Source organism: Oxyura jamaicensis, chromosome 9 (genome assembly GCF_011077185.1).
Source record: "Oxyura jamaicensis isolate SHBP4307 breed ruddy duck chromosome 9, BPBGC_Ojam_1.0, whole genome shotgun sequence".
Lineage (NCBI taxonomy): Eukaryota > Metazoa > Chordata > Aves > Anseriformes > Anatidae > Oxyura > Oxyura jamaicensis.
In genome coordinates, this window is record NC_048901.1 from 11,242,772 (window position 1) to 11,260,023 (window position 17,252).

At 41.5% G+C, this 17,252-nt stretch overlaps 1 protein-coding gene across 1 annotated transcript in view; it reads right to left on the bottom strand.

Annotated features, from left to right (window-relative positions):
• The window catches only part of PAK2 (p21 (RAC1) activated kinase 2), a 43,512-nt gene that overhangs the window by 6,185 nt on the left and 20,075 nt on the right, over positions 1 to 17,252 (bottom strand). Inside the window, exons 2-12 of the mRNA XM_035334280.1 lie at positions 16,458 to 16,668; positions 10,785 to 10,885; positions 10,047 to 10,197; positions 9,202 to 9,233; positions 8,750 to 8,857; positions 7,323 to 7,455; positions 6,457 to 6,520; positions 5,635 to 5,683; positions 3,996 to 4,108; positions 3,348 to 3,465; positions 1,736 to 1,835 (exon numbers count right to left, since the gene is read on the bottom strand). Of these exons, the coding sequence (XP_035190171.1) occupies positions 1,736 to 1,835; positions 3,348 to 3,465; positions 3,996 to 4,108; positions 5,635 to 5,683; positions 6,457 to 6,520; positions 7,323 to 7,455; positions 8,750 to 8,857; positions 9,202 to 9,233; positions 10,047 to 10,197; positions 10,785 to 10,885; positions 16,458 to 16,644 (1,156 nt within the window). The 5' untranslated portion in view covers positions 16,645 to 16,668. The remainder of the gene's footprint in view (positions 1 to 1,735; positions 1,836 to 3,347; positions 3,466 to 3,995; positions 4,109 to 5,634; positions 5,684 to 6,456; positions 6,521 to 7,322; positions 7,456 to 8,749; positions 8,858 to 9,201; positions 9,234 to 10,046; positions 10,198 to 10,784; positions 10,886 to 16,457; positions 16,669 to 17,252) is intronic.

Below are 17,252 nucleotides of genomic sequence, written 5' to 3' on the forward strand. Positions count from 1 at the left end.
CCCCGACTATTAAAGCGCTGCCTGGAAAAAAAGCAAACCTACAGAAGCTGCAAAGTTTCTCGCCAGCATTTCTTCCAGTCAGGCCTTTTGGGAGGTGTCATATCCAACTCAAAGCACCGCCTATTTCAACAAACACACTAGAGAAGTAGCAGCAGTGTGTATCTTGTGACCTACCAACAGGGCCTTCAGCACCATCCCACCACGAAAGAAAACACATGCAAGATGTAGATCTCAGTTTAGGCAGTAGTATAGGTACGGAACTAGTGGTGAGGGCAGCTTTACAGCAGTCCTCTTTCTGGGCAGGACACGTGCATTACAGCCTCCACTAGATGCCGTCTCCTTCTAAAAGAGATTACCACATCATCCATCTAAACTCTAGACAGCCCTAGAAAGTGCTCAGGTAACAGACAGGTTGTCCTCTCTTCCTGTTCTTGTTGCCAGAAGCCAGAAAAAAAAAAAAAAAGAGCTTGAAGAAAGTGCAACTTTTACCATCCACCTAACCAACTTGTACAAGCTCTATAACCACATGGCCAAAGAAGGGCTAGCCTCAACACAAAATAATTACAATACCTCCCCTTCACATAGCACATTTTATAGCTAAACTCCTCTTTTTGCTTGTCTCTCCCTCCTTGTCTTCCCCCACTCTCCTGGGGCCAGTGCTTCTTTACACAGGTTGCTACCCTGTCCGTTCACAATGCTCTTTGGATTGACAGCTCTTTGATTTTTGAGCCTTCCCCAGCTAAGTGGTCCCTGCCACACCCTCTATTTTAACTATTCACTTATCAGCATCTGAACCCATTCAACTTGTGCATAAACACATAACGCCTTTAAAACAAACTCCTACACAACTGAGCAGCGCATCCAACAGCACATCCAACCATGCTGCTAAGCAAGCCAGGTTGCTCATAATCTTTCCTCACGCTCCTTCACCTGAGTAAGGAATACTGCTGGGATGCATTTTCATGGCTTTTCAAACTACTAACCAACTGTAAAAACACCATGCCTCAACTCTTTGGTCATTTGATGCTTTGTATGTTCCTATATACCAGGAAGCCAGGTAATGCCCCTCTCTCTCAACAATCCTGACCGCTACTTTACATGCTCTCCATATATTTCTATTGCCACACGTTTACACACACCAGAAACTGACTTACAAGTTCATGCATGCATGGCAGTTACCTGAAAAGCAAGTAGTTTCTTTTGTCATTTCATGATTTTATAAATGAAAGTGTATTACACTTTCAGTCCCAGAAAAGGAGACCCAGGACAGGCGCAGCATAAGACTAAACTGCAATATAAATGGTTAATAATATACAGTTTTCTCATTAGCGACCTTCTAATGAAAAGGGCAAAACATGAAAGGCAAGTCATGGCAATCTGAAAAGATGAGCAAAGCAACTGCAGCTAGCTGCCGCTCTTCTCTTGCGATCATTTGCATCTTGGCTTCACTGTATTGCCAGTTACTTTGTATTTACCAATACATTCATGTGGCAACAGGCTTGCTTCAACATCCTTCCGGAGTAAGACTCAACCCTAGTCTGAGGGCCCTTAGAGTTTCAATGCTGGCCACCTGCGAGTTAAACACTTTATAACATGGAATGAACTCCTGTTACACATATCCAATAAAAACGCACCTCAGTTTCTCTGTCAGCTCTCCTCCTACCAATGTACACTCTCTTAAGCAAAGTTTACTGGGAAAAGGAAAACAGAACACAAACAGTTTTCTGGTACTCACTTAGTTTAACTGATCCATCCATTCCTAGCAGCACGTTGTCACTCTTAATGTCTCTGTGGATGACCTGGTTGGCATGTAAGAACTCAAGCGCTTGCAAGCACTGGATGAGGGGGGAAAAAAAAGAATCAGCATACAGAAGTACAATTTCTCTATGTGAATATAAATGCAAAAGTAATGCTTAACCCTCAGCCAATGTTGAGGACAAAAATGTAACAGGTATTATTTAAAATAACCAGCAGAGGAAGCTCTTGTGCTAAAAAAAAAAACATCCTCTAGATCTCATGAGGTCAAAGATGACTTAACCTCAGAAATTCTCTGCTATCTTAACAAACCCAGAAATTCTTCTCCTCATTACCCAGCCATCACCCAAGACGTTCCCAAAAAAATCACAGATGTTAATTTTGGTACATGCCATTTCCACAAGTTCATGCTACAGAGTAACTGTAAGGGACTAAATCAGTGCCTTTTAGCCTGAAGTTTCACCAGCAGGAATGCTTCATTCTCAACCTGCAAGCAACCTTTACCCCAGCAAAGGCTGTAGAACATCTTTGTCATGAACATCACTAATACTGGTTTTGCTTGTTTCTAGATTAAAGTCTTTCTGCCTAAAATCACAATGAAATTTTTGCTATCTGTGAATAAAAGGCAAAAATACACGTCAGATATTCTCTTTTAATATAAGCAGAACATCTACCGTTTGCAACTTGGCACGGGTGTGATCCCTAGCAAGTGTTTTGTGCCTTCATTTGCTTTAGCAGGGTGGTACGGTTTTGCAGAATGAAGGGTATGTAACATTCTGGGCAGCAGAGTTCTCATGAAATACTGCAGCTCAATATTAGACATTTTTCCTCAGAAAAAAGTAACTATTGTTACTGTAAATAGTTACTTTCATTTCTCTGCTTCCAGCTCTGGTTTCTCAGGAAATCATTACCTGTCCGTACATGTTAATGTACAAGTTTGCTTTCCATCCCCTCCCTTTGGGTGAATCATCAAAAGCAGATGGCATGCCAATGTAGCCAAATGAGGTTTTAAATGTCTACACTTCTCCTGCACAGCAGATAATACAATTACTTTCCCCTCTGCCGTAATAAATCAAGCCTGAGCTGGATGCTGACACACTGACTCAGGTCAGAATTAACTGATGACTTGTGACATCAGCTATTTTTAACTCTGAGACCATACTGAAATCTTAAAATTACTCCAGCTATAGTTTTCTGGAGAATTATTTTACTGAGAAATCCATAAAGTTTAACCATCGCAGAGCTACAGATTTCACACACTATGAATATAGCTACTAAAACAAGGCAGGGACAGTCTGCATCAAGTTCATCTTTATTTGCGCCATCATTTAATATTCTCAAACATCCAGCTCAAAATTGGAATCATTCTTCTGTGTTGTAAACACAATTTTCCGAGGTAGACTCATTTTGTTATTTTCTGTGCATATTTCTAATTTCATTATTGATTTCTGCTCCCGGTATCGTGCATTCTTCCTAACTAAATGGTCCTTCCTAACTGAATGCAACTGTTGCAATTACTCTTAATGTACAGCACCATAAAACCTCGGAGAACAGAATGCGTCTTCATTCCTCTGCTCAAACACAACTCTTACCTCTCTGCAAACAGCAGCAATCTGCGCTTCATCCATGCATGTTTCTGTGACCACATCTGTTAGTGAGCCTCCAGCTAGATACTCCATCACCACAAACAGTTCATCTCCTACAAGGTAACTACAAACAAAAAATGAAAAGCACGCCTGTTTGCCATCATGAGAGATCGAGGAGTGAAAAATGACTGATAAGAACACTGTGACTTCTGGTCAAGGAAATGATTCATAAGAAAACGTGAAGAAAGTTGATTTCTGGTAGGTAGCTTGAGATATAAATGCTGACAACAAAACCCCTCTGCTTACTACTCCACTGGGCAGGATAACATGGAATCATTTAGGTTCGAAAAGACCTTTATGATCATCAGGTCCACCATCCTATATCTCATGCAGAACACAGTATCTTCCAGCTGTACTCTTGTCCACCACTGATCCACAACTACATGCGGTGCTGAATTCATGACAGAAGGCTTCTTACTGAATCATTAAAATCATTTCCCCATAAAAGATTACTTTGAAAAAAGACCCTCTAAATACAGTCATTTGTTTTTAAGACCCTGAGATACAGAAAGGTTGAGTCTATAACCAGAATATCAAATTAAAACCTCTGAAACCCCCTAAGAACGAAGGAATCTGCCAGCTGTCTTCATTTACCTGTCCAGGAAGTTGACTATGTTGGGGTTCTTTAGCTCCTTCATTACCAAGATCTCATTAATAATCAACTCCTTCTTGGGCTGTTTCTGCAGGTTTATCTGTTTGATAGCAACCTGGTGAGGACAAAATGAAACAGCCATCACTCAAACCTGAGTATCAAAATCTTGCAGTCATTCTAAATACAGTAGAAGCACAGGAGAGGTGAGAGATTCTGTAACAGAATTAGGGACTTTGGAACAGCTGGCAGGCTTTTTATTTATTAGGGTAAAACTCCCCTATAGCCAACACCATACTCCAGCAGATGAAAAGATCCACAAACTTAGCAAATGAAACTTGCAGGAGATAAAAAGATAGTTGCCCAAATTTATATCAACAGGCCTAAAGCAGAACAGATTATTGTAGCAACTAAGAGTTGCCTTCCAATGCAGGAAAGCAATTTGTTTTTCCATCTTCTTCTGACTAGATTAGTATTTGGGCATGAAAATGCTGGTAGGCAGAAGGAGCTGCAAAAAACAGCATGGACAGAAAAGACTGAAACAACAATTCTACGGAAGAAGCACTGAAAATGCAGCAAACTATCAAACAAGGAAGTGGGAACATTTGAATCTACAGCAAAATAAGGAGTAAATTGTTATCACGGTACAAGCAACAGAATTGGCCAAAGTTTGAGAGAGAACTCAGGAACAGAGAACTGAAATGATCTGTCAGCAAGATGTAAGAAGGCATTGTGGTAGTCAAGGTAGGTAAAGAAACATCAATTGCCTGTAGTGACTGTCATAGGGAAAATATTGAGAGACATAATGCTCTTGGGGGAAAAGAAAGACCGGAAAACTCTCCCAAAGCAATTAAGACAATAAACTATCCCAGAGGGAGAAGGGAAGATAAAGAACCATCTTGTCCAAAAAAATAATTAACTAGGGTATGTGTTCCAGACTCTGAAATAGAGAAGAATTGTTCTAAGTCTGTTCAGTTAGCTGCAACACTTTAAGGATGCAGTTTGAAGCTTTACAAGATAACTTATCCATGAGACCAAAACTGGAGTGTTAACACAAGGACTGATGCGATCTTGTAGAAACAATCACTAACACACTGGCAAAGGCATTAAAAAATACGAGAACTTGTGGCACAGAATCACAAAATAACTAAGATTGGGAGGGACCTCAGGGCATCAAGTAGAAAAACCAGAGCAGAATGTGGAAAAGGCATTTTAATTAAAACAAAGGAAAATACAAACAAGTATTTCCAGATAAGGTACAGATAATTTGCATCAATCACCTCTACTAAAACGGGACTACAGAAGAAGTGTTGAAAGACTGAAAGTTTTATTTCTGAAAATCCAGGGAACCATTGCCCACAATACTTGAAGGATAAACTGTTTTCAAAACCCGCATCTGGAACATCTCACTCCCTCAGCTTTTCACTGGAGAGAAAAAAAAACCTCTATTTTTAGCTTTCCATCATCTGATTACTACAAAACAAGGCACACACTGTTACAAATGACCGTGACTAACATTCTTTTGGGAGGTAACAGCAGAGACTGGAGCCACAGAAAGAAACCTAGTCAGATTATTTCAGCCACCTACAGAAGAAAATATTTACGGAAAAAGTATTTCCATTGCAATGAGCACAGCAATCTTACCTCCTGTCCCGTTGCCACATCAATAGCTGTGAAAACTGTACCTGAAGCCCTGTCAAGAAAAAAAAAAAACACACATTACAGCCAGCTGAGCCTGTGTAAAACATGCACGTGAACAGACAAACCACAAACACAAAATTGTATTAACTTTCAATGTTGCAAGAGCTTTATCAAAAAGTTGTTAAAAATAAGCAATATCATAGAAATGGCAGTCAGTTAAGGTAAATCAATCAGAAGTACACTTGTTTCTGAGACAAACTGCACTGAAGATGCCTAAACCCCTAGAATTTGTGCTGATCCCTATGATCAGAAAAGCTGGGAAGCCCCTTCTGTAGAAAGCACTCCTTTTCATCTTGCTCCAGGGGAAGCCCTCCCACAAACAAGGACATATTTGGAAAGTATAGAGTATAAGTCAGCTACCTATAATCAAAGCCGGAGAAGCTAGAGTTGAATATACTTTTGGCTCAAAAGAATTCATAGGAACACTAGAGCAATAAATTAGTCAAGGCAGTATTGTTACTTTAGCAGGCAGAAAGCCTTCCAATATACCCCCAAGCTATTCAGTAGTCACTTTACAAAACGGATGAATGCATCTTACTGGGAAAGGAGAGGACTAAATACACCCAGAGAGAAGTCACAGTGCTCTGCTTTTGCACTAAGAGACAATTTCGAAGTTCTACCACTGTAAAGCCTTTACCGTCTGCCTATTACTGCTTAATACAGCCGACATTTCTGCTTGCTTCAGGAAGTGGTGGCTACCTGACAGTATCAGATATCGCCTTTAGCACTGGCTCACCAGGAATAAAAGTAGGGATGAACGCTTACCCCTGCCCAATTTTTTCATATCTGGTGTACTTTTTCTTGGGATCACCTATGCTCACAATAGTGCCTAAAAAAGGAAAAAAAAGAAAAGAGAAAGAAAAATGTTTTCTTATAAAATCTTAAAGTCATAGATTTGGAAAATATTCTTTGCTATTGTAGCATGGCATTGACTGTTTGTCAGCTCATGTTAAAAAATGCATAAATCCCGCTGTTCCCCTTCAGTGGGAATGGCATGAGCACGATACCTCCAGAAGTGGGTCAGCTCAAGTAGTAAAGTCTGATGCATGAACTGCCAATGGTTCCTGATTCAGTTCCAGTTACAAAAGGCCCAGTCTCAGACAGTCATTACACTTGTTTAGAGTAAGACAAGACAGATCATGCTATTTCCCACTAGTATTTCATGTTAATGATAGTCTTCCATACAGCAAAACCCCGTATGAGATTATGATGAATCTATTAGGTTAGCCTGCTCCAGAAACCAGTCAGTTCCTGACTTAAGCACAGGAACATTAATGCGGTGAAAAATTATCTTCAAGAAGATTATGGAACAAGCTACAACAGAAACTGGAATATTTTACATTATGATGGATATACTGCACATGTGGATAACATTATCTCAACTGAACTTTATTCAAAAAAATAAAAGAAAAAAACAAACAACTACAATGTTTTTTGCCCTTTAGGGCTCCAAGGCATTAATATTAGCAAAACTTCTGAGTGCAGCTCCTCTCAGCTACTGTCTGACACAAAACTAATCAAGCACAGTATTCACAAACCCTTACATAGAAATATGGATAAGGGCAAAAGCTTAATTCCCACTGCCCCAGCAGTTCTAAAGCCTCCACTTATCTGAAAGAAAAGACACCTACGTAGTTTTTCCATGATCTCTTCATCTGACATTTTGGTCTTCTTTTTCTGCTTGTCACCTGATTTTGTCCCAGTGTCAACAGAAGTGTCACCGGCTGAGGCAGGGATGGGATCAATTACAGACCGTGTATAAATCTGTTGTTAAGATAGAACATTTACTCATTTAATTGAGCATTTTCTTTATGATCACTGACTTTCAGTTGAGAACGATCACCATTCTTCAAAGATCACTAAGCAACGTTTTACGTAACAGCTTGCAGGCAGAAATGAGACCTGAAAAACATTACATTCCAGGAAGTCGAGATGCTGGCAACCTTACTGGCCTCTAAACGAGAGACAGAGTCTTCCTGTACAGAGTGGATGCTAGCAGATTAACTTCCACAGACAGACTTTTTCATCGTTTTCTATTTGCTTGCTCTTTGTAACCCACACTAGGTAAAAGGAGGGGCCCTTTCATATATTTATCACATTCCTGCAATTTCCAAGTCTCACAGAACAAATCGTTATTTAACGGCAAGACCAGCTACTCCTAAGATTTAAAGGAAAAACACTCCTACTTCACCATAAATGTCTGGGAATTTCCCTGTTGTCCCTGGTTCAGGGGAATTTTCTTGGAGCTTTATTCCATTTCCTCTGGAGTAGACCTGCATCTGAAAAACTATGCAAGTTTACAGCCACGCACAGCTACCCCAGCAATACCAAACCATAGCCCTGTCACACTGTATATGTTCACGTAGCCCAGATAGGCAATCTAAAGCTGTATGACTTGACAGATACATACAAATCACACTTTCGTGCTCCTGGAGTGAAAATAAGTGGGCAACAGAGCAGCAGTGTGTACACCTGCCTTGGTCAAAAAATTAGATGTGCCAACCAGGATTCCTGGGGCTCTGCTAGCCAGGTGTGCAGTTCAGGATAACCACAATAAAACTTAAACAACTTCTTAAATGTTTTGCTTTTCACATAATACTGATGACCTTGTGGGTGAAATAAGCATTCAAATCCTAAATTTGAATTTCTGTGGGCTTAGATAGTACATTAGGTGAGGCTATCACTTTGTAATCAAATAAAAAGAATAAACGCAGTACACTCATACCACTGTACTGCGCAAAGATACAGAAACTAGACTTCATTTTTTAGGACTAAAAAGCCTCCTCCTTGCATCTTGGGTTGAAGGACAAGCATAACTGACTCACTGCAGCATAAGCCAACAAACTAATCAGCGTTAACTTCAAGATTTCTGATCCAAGTTGTATCCGCAAATTACGCATTTTCTTGGCAAGCACATGTGAATAAGAACCCAATTTCTCCATAAAAGCTTACAACAGGTCACTTCACAAATAAAACACTTTGCTATAAAAAAGAAGTAGAAGAAGTTCCTCAATATTGTGAAATGCAAGTCTGCACTGCAAATTTTAGAGCCACTAACCGATTTGGTGTGATCTGGCCGTGGAGCAATAACAGGAGGAGGTGCTTCTTCATCATCGTCATCATCATCTGCCACAGCTGTTGATGGCTCTGAACCTTTGGCATTGGTCTACATTTTTTCCAAAGTTAAAAATGATAAATATAAACAAAATCATCTCCCCCACAGTGTTAAATACTTGTGGTTTTTTATTATTATTTTTATATGAAGATAAAAAAAAAATCTGACTGATATCAAAAGAAAAGTATAGGTTGAGTGGTCAAGGTGCACTATTACATTTCATTACAAGACTCAAATACATTTAGTCCAGTGAAATATGCTTTGTTGACCCCCTTTTATTGTGGAATAAGAACATAAATCTCATTTTGTTTTATATTACAAGATTAGTTATATAATACAGAAAGTGTGACATTGTATGTGCTCGAGAAGAAACAAAGAAGAGTAAACCCACTCACCGTTGGTGTTCCTGAAGGGAAACCATCTTTCTCTAAATAGCAAAAATAGAAAACGACAAAAATCATTACAAAAATAAGTGTACAGAGTGAAGAACATGGATCACTTTAGAGATTTCTTCATCTCTCAGAAAGCACAACTTGATGGTTTCCCAACGTGCTCTTCACCTCACTTGAGCACCCACACAGAGTTTTCCAAACTCAGCATCACGTATCACACTCACGTGTCCTGTCTTATTAAGATGTGAAAGCAGAATCAAATGGATATTTCTGTTCCCTTAAGCTGTATTTTGAGTCAAGACTGAGGACATTACAAAGCCTTATTATTAAGCTATTTTCAGAATGCGGATGATTTGGAAGAGAACTAGATAAAAGGAACTGCGTGCATTTGTAGGACAGTCATTCTCTCAGCCCCCCTCCATACAGCTCCTGAACCAGGAACAACAACTTGCTCTGCATCTTTGATGTCATCGCACAGGAGACAAAAATGCAAGTTCAGACAGCAAGCATCTAGATACATGTTCTAATCTCAGACTGGAAGGGCAAGGTCTCCACTACAAAACCAATTAATCAGTTAGAGAGCCCCAGCTTCATAAACACAGCCCATTAATTTGAGTTGCTGTTTTAAATATCCAGTTCCATTTCTTCCCCTCTCCACTTAAAACAGGAAATAAACTGGACAAAGCCAATTTCCAGTAAGTTTTAGATCTATCTTCAAATGTTTGTTCCTCGTTGAAAAGTAGCTTGCTCTTTCAGCATTTGAATCTGATTTATTATCCCCAGAGAGGAAGATGGATCCAAACACCCAACTCCCCCTTCAGTATGCCTTGTGCACATTTGCATCTCACCTGGAGCAGAAAAACTCAGATACTTCTGTTTTGCTGTGTCTTTGGAGTCGTAGAATTTCAGCACGTCTAGTACTGCCTGCGGGTTTTTCTTCTGTTCTAGCTTCGTGATATTTGAGGTCTGTAGCAACCGAGCCCATTGCTCTGGCATTCCCTGAAATAAGAGACCACTTAAGCCTTCTTCCAGCATTTTGAAGAAATTTAAAACGGAGAACAAAATTATTTCCTCCATCCAAGGTATAGCAGGTACGGCCTTAAACACACCAACGGGTAGGATGGCGTTTTAACGGGAACGTAGATAGGTGATGAAACACAAATTGAGCTACAGCTGAAATACCTCCTGACTGCTCAGTGTCTCAAACGTTCAGGGGCTCCAGCCCACTGTCTCATCATGACAGAACAAATTTCAGGTATAATAAGTCAGTCACGAGGAACAGGACTACAAAAGCACTCAGTAGAACCGGTGTTACAAACTACTGAAAGCGAACTGAAGAGGGTACTTCTCTTCCCCACAGCGTTTCTCAAAGAAGGCGGCCCCACACGATACAAAGCTTTAGCTGGTACATACACACCTCTGGAGCGCTAACAGGTCAGTCTCGTTACTCCACAGGCCACGCACACACACGGTAAAATTATTTATTTGATAAGAAACTGACACTTCATTCTAAAATACCACAATGGCTTCGCTACAGCGCTGATCCACAGCTGTTTTCTCAGCACCTCCAAGCCAGGTGTACTTACAGTGAACTCGCCCGTAACAGCATCAAAGCCGACATGGATAGTATGCTCAAAATCTGATGGTGGGGAGATTTCTGGACGTTCCTTTTCCTTTTTCTTGCTTCCTGTAAAGAGATTCCAAGCTCACTTGAGTAAAGATTTAAAGTCCTATTGTCTCAATACAGCATAACAAATCCAAACGTAACAGCCGGGATGAACGTAACCTTTATTCTTTTTACAGGTTGGAGGTTTTTAAATATGCAACACAGTGACTTGATATGTTCAGGTTGGTATAGACTTCACACAAGAATCACCAAGTTCTTTCATTCAAATCATTTATACCGCGGCAGCAATCAAATAAGAGATCAAGAGCCCCAGAGCGCAAGGAGCTCTGGAACACATATGAAATGTTTACAATTCAAAAAAGGACATTTTAATATGTATTAAAACACTGAAGACAACTTCAGTTCACCCTCAAGTTCACCCTAAAGACAGTTAAAACTCGGTTGCCTCGCTGCCTCAATTCAAGGTTATTAATGCAAATCAGGACTTCCTGCGATGAAGATAAGAGTTTGTAGCCTCAGACCAATTATCTAATTTAAAAGTGGAAAAAAAAAAGGCAAAAAGTAAGCATAAATAAGTACCAGAAGCAGGAACAGATAATGAGAAAGACCACGTGCACGATTCAGCCAAGATTCAATTAAATTTAGAAGATGTTTTAAAATGTATGGTGCTTGGTTTGGGGATTTATTTATTTCTAAGAAAGACAGAATAACTGCAAATAGTCTTCCATTTCCATTTCAATCTAAATATAACATACAGTTATGCACCGCTAGGTTCCCTTTCCTCAGAAGAGGTTTAGAGTTAAGTTGGAAGGTTTCGAGACCCTGTTCTTTCATCCTTGTAAAAAAGCCCGAGCCCTGCTCTCTTCCCCGGGAGCACAACAGAGTGGACTTGCTGCTTGCTCTCTGGGCAGAGATCTGATGCTCGAGGCTTCACCTCACTGCCCTCTGTGGAAAGGCAGAGCCCTGGCAGCGAGCTGCAGAGCAGGTCTCGCTTGATACCAAGAACACTGAGTGTTTATTCCTGGCAATGCCTGAGGGCTCACAGAGCAGATAGCTGAATCAGCAGCATTTATTACTGCACGCATGAAGCCAGCAAGAATGCCATAGTCCTTATAGCAACAAATGAAAGCAGCACCGTTTTAAAATCTACCTTGACTACCATTTTATGATTGCCTGGCAAAAAAAAAAAAAAAAAAAAAAAAAAAGATTTGCTTTTAAATACAAAAAGTCAAGAAGATTCAGTACAGAAGAAGAGCAGGTAAAACAGCACCTCTTAGTAACTCCATGGTTAAAAGTTCTTGGGGCAAGCACACATCACGTCCCTCAGAGCCAGGCAATCTGTCTGAAATTCCCTCATGCTGGCGGGAAAGGAAGGACAGGGAACTGAGGACAATACTTACAAATGAAAAGCCATGTGGGCTGCCTCGAGCTGAACAATGCAGTGGAAAGACGTGGCTATTATAAACAGGATATCTTTAATATGGCTGCACAAATCAGAGCCAAAAAGCAAATGGTCTGTCAAATGTTCTCATTTAACATCTTTAAGGAAAGTACTGTTTCTTCCCAACCTCTTGCAGTTGTTTATGTGAAAGCAAGAAGGAAAAAAATAAGTTCGTATTCCTCAGGAAGATTCCTGTTCTGGAGCACTTGACAGTTAGGGAATGGGAGCTGGTGCTCAAATCGTACAGCATGTGCTGCACAAATAAACCCAACACTTGCAAAAATACACATCGTATTAGTGTGCTGGACAAAGAGACTAAAACACTCCTCTCCCCACAGGAACAGCAGATCAGAGACACTTTAAACAAACGCAAGCAGCAAACTTCAGTCAAGAGGCAAGTCCAGTGAGTCACGTTTTGGCAAGATGCACTTGAGGCTCTGTTAACAAGGCCACTGGGAGGCCACACTATTTTTGAACCTCTGATTATGTTTGCATCACAGATCTGGATTTAAATGGGAATCCCTTTAATAAAGGGCAACGTTCGTTTCAAGCCACAAGTGAATCTACGGCACAGTCCCTTGGCTCTGCAGCCAGCTGGGCACCAGCACGGCTCACAGGCCCTGACACAATGGGGAAAAACGAAGGCTCCTTCAGAAGGATTTACACTTTAAATTTAAAAAGGAGAACTGCTCTGATTAAGAAATCACCTCAAAGATGGTCTAGTTTCTAGTTTTAGGGGACTGCTTTCAGGCTCTCCAAAAACACACACGGCTGCACTTGGCTTCAGAAGTCTGGCCAAGGAAATTCATGGCAATTAAGTACTCTAGTAAAAAGATGACTATCTCCTCACTTCTCCTGAACAATGGAACTGGGGAAAAAACCTCCTGGACTAAGTCATTAAATAACCTCTTCTCTGATTATTTCAGTGCAGAACTAGCTCAGACTTGGGCAGGAGCTCTGCATTTGCTAAGCCTTGCTGCCTGCAGCGAGCACCCCAGACCACGCTATCCCCCCAAGCCAGCCCGCTACAGGAGGAGCGGGGGCAGAGCTGTGGGGAAATGCATACCGTGAAGGCAGCCGGAGGGACCTTGCCAAATCACAGGGGCTGAAAGCTGCAGAAGAAAGCCAAACCATTTTATCCAGCTATCCCTGCACCTAATCACTTGCAGTAGCCTTGTACATCTCTGCGAAGGCATTCTTTCATTTTCTGAATAGGAGGACTTAACATTTGTTGCAGCAATTTGCTAACCTCTGCACTGGCTGGAGACATTTCACCCTTGAAAAAAGTCTACCTCAAATCCAGCGTCAGGTTAAGGAACCATTTTCCATGTAGTCCGAACACATTTCAAGCAGCAAACAAGAAGCCAGTTATTTCTGTGCAGCCTAGCAGCAGCAGAATAAAGAATAAAAAACACAACTATTTAATTAGCCATGCTAATGAACAAAACAACTAACATCTGACCATTGTTTTAGTGCCAGAAAGTCAGTGCCCATTTATATTTGACAGCCAGCTTTGCAGTCTTGAGGGCTGAAAACATTTCTTTGGATGTTGACATTATCCTCTCTGCGGGTCAGACCATCAACAAGCTTTTTCCGTATTAAAAAAATACAACTTCCAGAAACTTTCTTTAAGCTGGATCATTCAATTACCATTTTTCCCAACCACATTATTTTGCCATGCTGTAAACCCTTCCACTTTTTTTTCCCCAGAAGGACATTATTTTAAATATTTCTTTAACATCTAGAAAAGATAAAGGGGCACAATTCTCTCAAAAACATGCTTTTCTCAGCAGAAATTATTTCTCCTGTTTTTAGTTTGTGTCACTAAATATCAGTAGATACACACACACTAAACAAGTACACACATTCATGTCCGTAATTTTGGTACACGTCAGTAGTTACAGTGGTCTGAACAAGTCTGAGTATTCAGCTTCTAAAGCAGTTTCAGGTGAGTCAATGCAGCTGTAGACAAGCCTTCGACCACCTTTCCAGCCACTTTGGCAAGAACAAACCCATGAGCAAGATGGAAAGAGGAAACATCCAAGGAGAAGGAAAGGCGCTATCAAGTGCCACAAAGCTCTCCAGCTGTGCCGTGCCCACTCGCATTAGTAACTCACTTCACAACACAAATCTTAAATCACTATTACTAATTAGGAGCAAGGAAAACCTCCCTTCACGTGGTGCTTGAGTTCTACTTTGCTATTCCCCTATCCAAACATAAAGGGCCACAAATGCTCTGAAGATCACCTATGCAACAGCAAAATTGCAAGTGTTAGCCCAGCTCCAAAGCCATTCTCCCAGCCAGAAGATGGACTGGGAGGTTTGATTCTTCCACCAGCTTTACTTCTGTACTCACCACAGCAGTTTCTAGGAATTTCCCATGATCAAAATACACTAATAAATGCCAGCAGCTGCAGGCTAAGCTAGAACCTGCTCCTGACACGTGGGCTTTACCGCTGTCACAGAGCTAAAAGGTCTGCAGTCTCTCTCTTGGGCTCTCGCTTCCAACCTGCAGCAGCTTCTCACATTTTCCGTACAGACTCGCCTCTTTAGGGCTTTTACCCACGCCACCCCTATTGCTGTAATCCAGCCACGGTCAGTTATTGCACAATAAGTGACCTTGTGAAATAACTATTCAGCTTCCAAAAGCTACACTGGCCAAATCTTTCCATCCTCTGAAAAGGAAAACACACCCACCGTGCGCAGCACAAAGGCTGCCAGACTGTGGAAAGCTATCTTCGGGGTACAGAGAAGCCTGCCTCTAGCGTCTGTTCTGCACTGAGGCACGGCCGCACGGGGACTGCTCACACAGCTGAGCAAGAATAAAAAGCAGCCCTGGGGAAAACTGTTAGCAAAGTGAATAAATAACCGGGGAAGCAAAGTCTCCTGAAGCAGTCAAACCTGTGGCGGCAGGACTGAACCAGCCCTACCTCGCACATCATCAACAGCTCGGCGCAGGAAGCCAGGAGCGGAACTAGAGATCGCTGAGAGCAGCAAGGTCTTCCCCAGGACAAGCCGGTAACGTGCAACCTCTTTCCTAACACTGATACCAGGATACATAAAAAAATATATTTTCCTGCCTGGATGTTTGCTCTTCCCTGGAGATTATATGCCATACTTCTGTAATCAATTCCCCAGCATTTGTAAATAGATACAGAGCCCGAGCCACCTCCAAACCTGGGGGCGGGGTGCCCGCCACAGTTACGTTTGCAACAGCTCCAGAGCTAATCCAAAATGTAACTCGTGTTGATGGGTGTGAACATTTGGTATGAATTTCTGTTCGGAATAAATCTTAATATTAAAAAATGCTAAATGTTATAGAGCAACAAAATGCATTGCAGCCTCAGGTCAGGCTAATAACTCCGTGCACAGTTTAACCATGACAGATGTTAGGAGATACTTCTGTGCACTATTTTGTTTCATGTGGATATGGACATCCTGGAAAACCAGCTCCAGTGCCGTACATACATTCATCATATGGAAACAGAACAGCAACAAATCCCAGGTACAGCCTAGTTTCCTTAAGGCCTTTTTTTCCCCTCAGAAATAATCCCTGTTTATAGCAAAGAAGATGTTTTTGCACATTGGTGATTAACCTGAGGAGTGCAGCTACAGGGATCTGACCTCAACTGAAGAACTTCATTTTTCTCAGCTCTCCTTCACGCCCACTGCACCCTCGCACTTCTTCTTACCTTTTTTCCTCAAAGGTATCACCTAAATAGGCATCAATGCGAAGTAACGTCCAAAACAGCTGGATGCTCAGTTTAAACTAGAAATCTGCATTCAGCGTAGCAAAACGCTAAGTAACACGACACGCAGAAATCACAAACGTTTATTGGGTTTGTTTGGAAATGCATTACCCTAAATTGGGCAGCAAACATGAGAGGCACCAGGTAGAGGTTTTCATCAATGAGGTAGTTAATTTTTCTTCCTTATCACTCCATCTGGACTAGCTGACTTACAGGTCTTTTCCAACCTGATTGATTCTATGATTCCACCTTCAAACTGCCAGTGCAAATGGAAAGAATGGCTCACTGAACACACACACACCAACCTTTCAGCATTTCCTCTAATCCCCTACTCTTGGGCAGGCTGTAATAAAGAAATTCCACAGATCTCCCGTGCAGACTCCAACTCTCAAGAAGAGTGAAGGAACAGAAATAACAACCTTGGAAAATGGAGGCATCTTACCTTTTTCAGTGCCAGAGAATATGGAGATGATTTTATTTCTAGGTTTTCTCTCTTCTGGTACAGAAGGCAGGGGTTTCAAGCTGTGGTTCGCAGACAACTGGTCCTTCCCTCCTGAACTGAAGATAGTGCTGCTCATCCGGACAGGAGGAGCTGGTGGCTTGTCTTCCAGTTCTCCGTTGTCAGACATGGTTCTCAACAGCTAGTGGAAGCACTGAAACAGAAATTTGTGTTTAAAAATAGGAAGAGAGAATGGAAGACAAATCTAGCATTTCTTCTGTTGGCCAACAGGGGAAGGAGGTGTGAATTCAACTCAGGAGCTTAGCGAGCGCTGCGCTGGTAGACACCAACATTTCTGCCAACGGAAGCGCTCCCTTCCTCCTTCCCTCTGGCTCCTCACTCCCACTTCTGGGCCACCCGTTCATTTGGGCCGGCAGCAGCACATGTGGGATGAAGCAACAGACTTTTCCAGTGTTGAAACCAACCGAGTCAAAAAGAACGGTCATAATGAGCACCAATTCCCTGACCCAGGTCACTATCCGTTCATGTAAAGGTTAGGTACATGAAAGGGATAACACACGTAAGGACACCAGCACAACTTCTTTTGAGGATGGTTCTTGCTCAGACCTTCGTGCTATGGAGTCAAACAAGCTTCACATGTCATCCTTCTTGTCATCTTTCAGACAAGGTCTTGGGGAGAGCAGAATAGCCTATGTTTAAAGTCATGATCCAACACATCATCCATATTAACTAATATAAGAATATCTCTACCCAATTTACATCGCCTGAATAAAGATT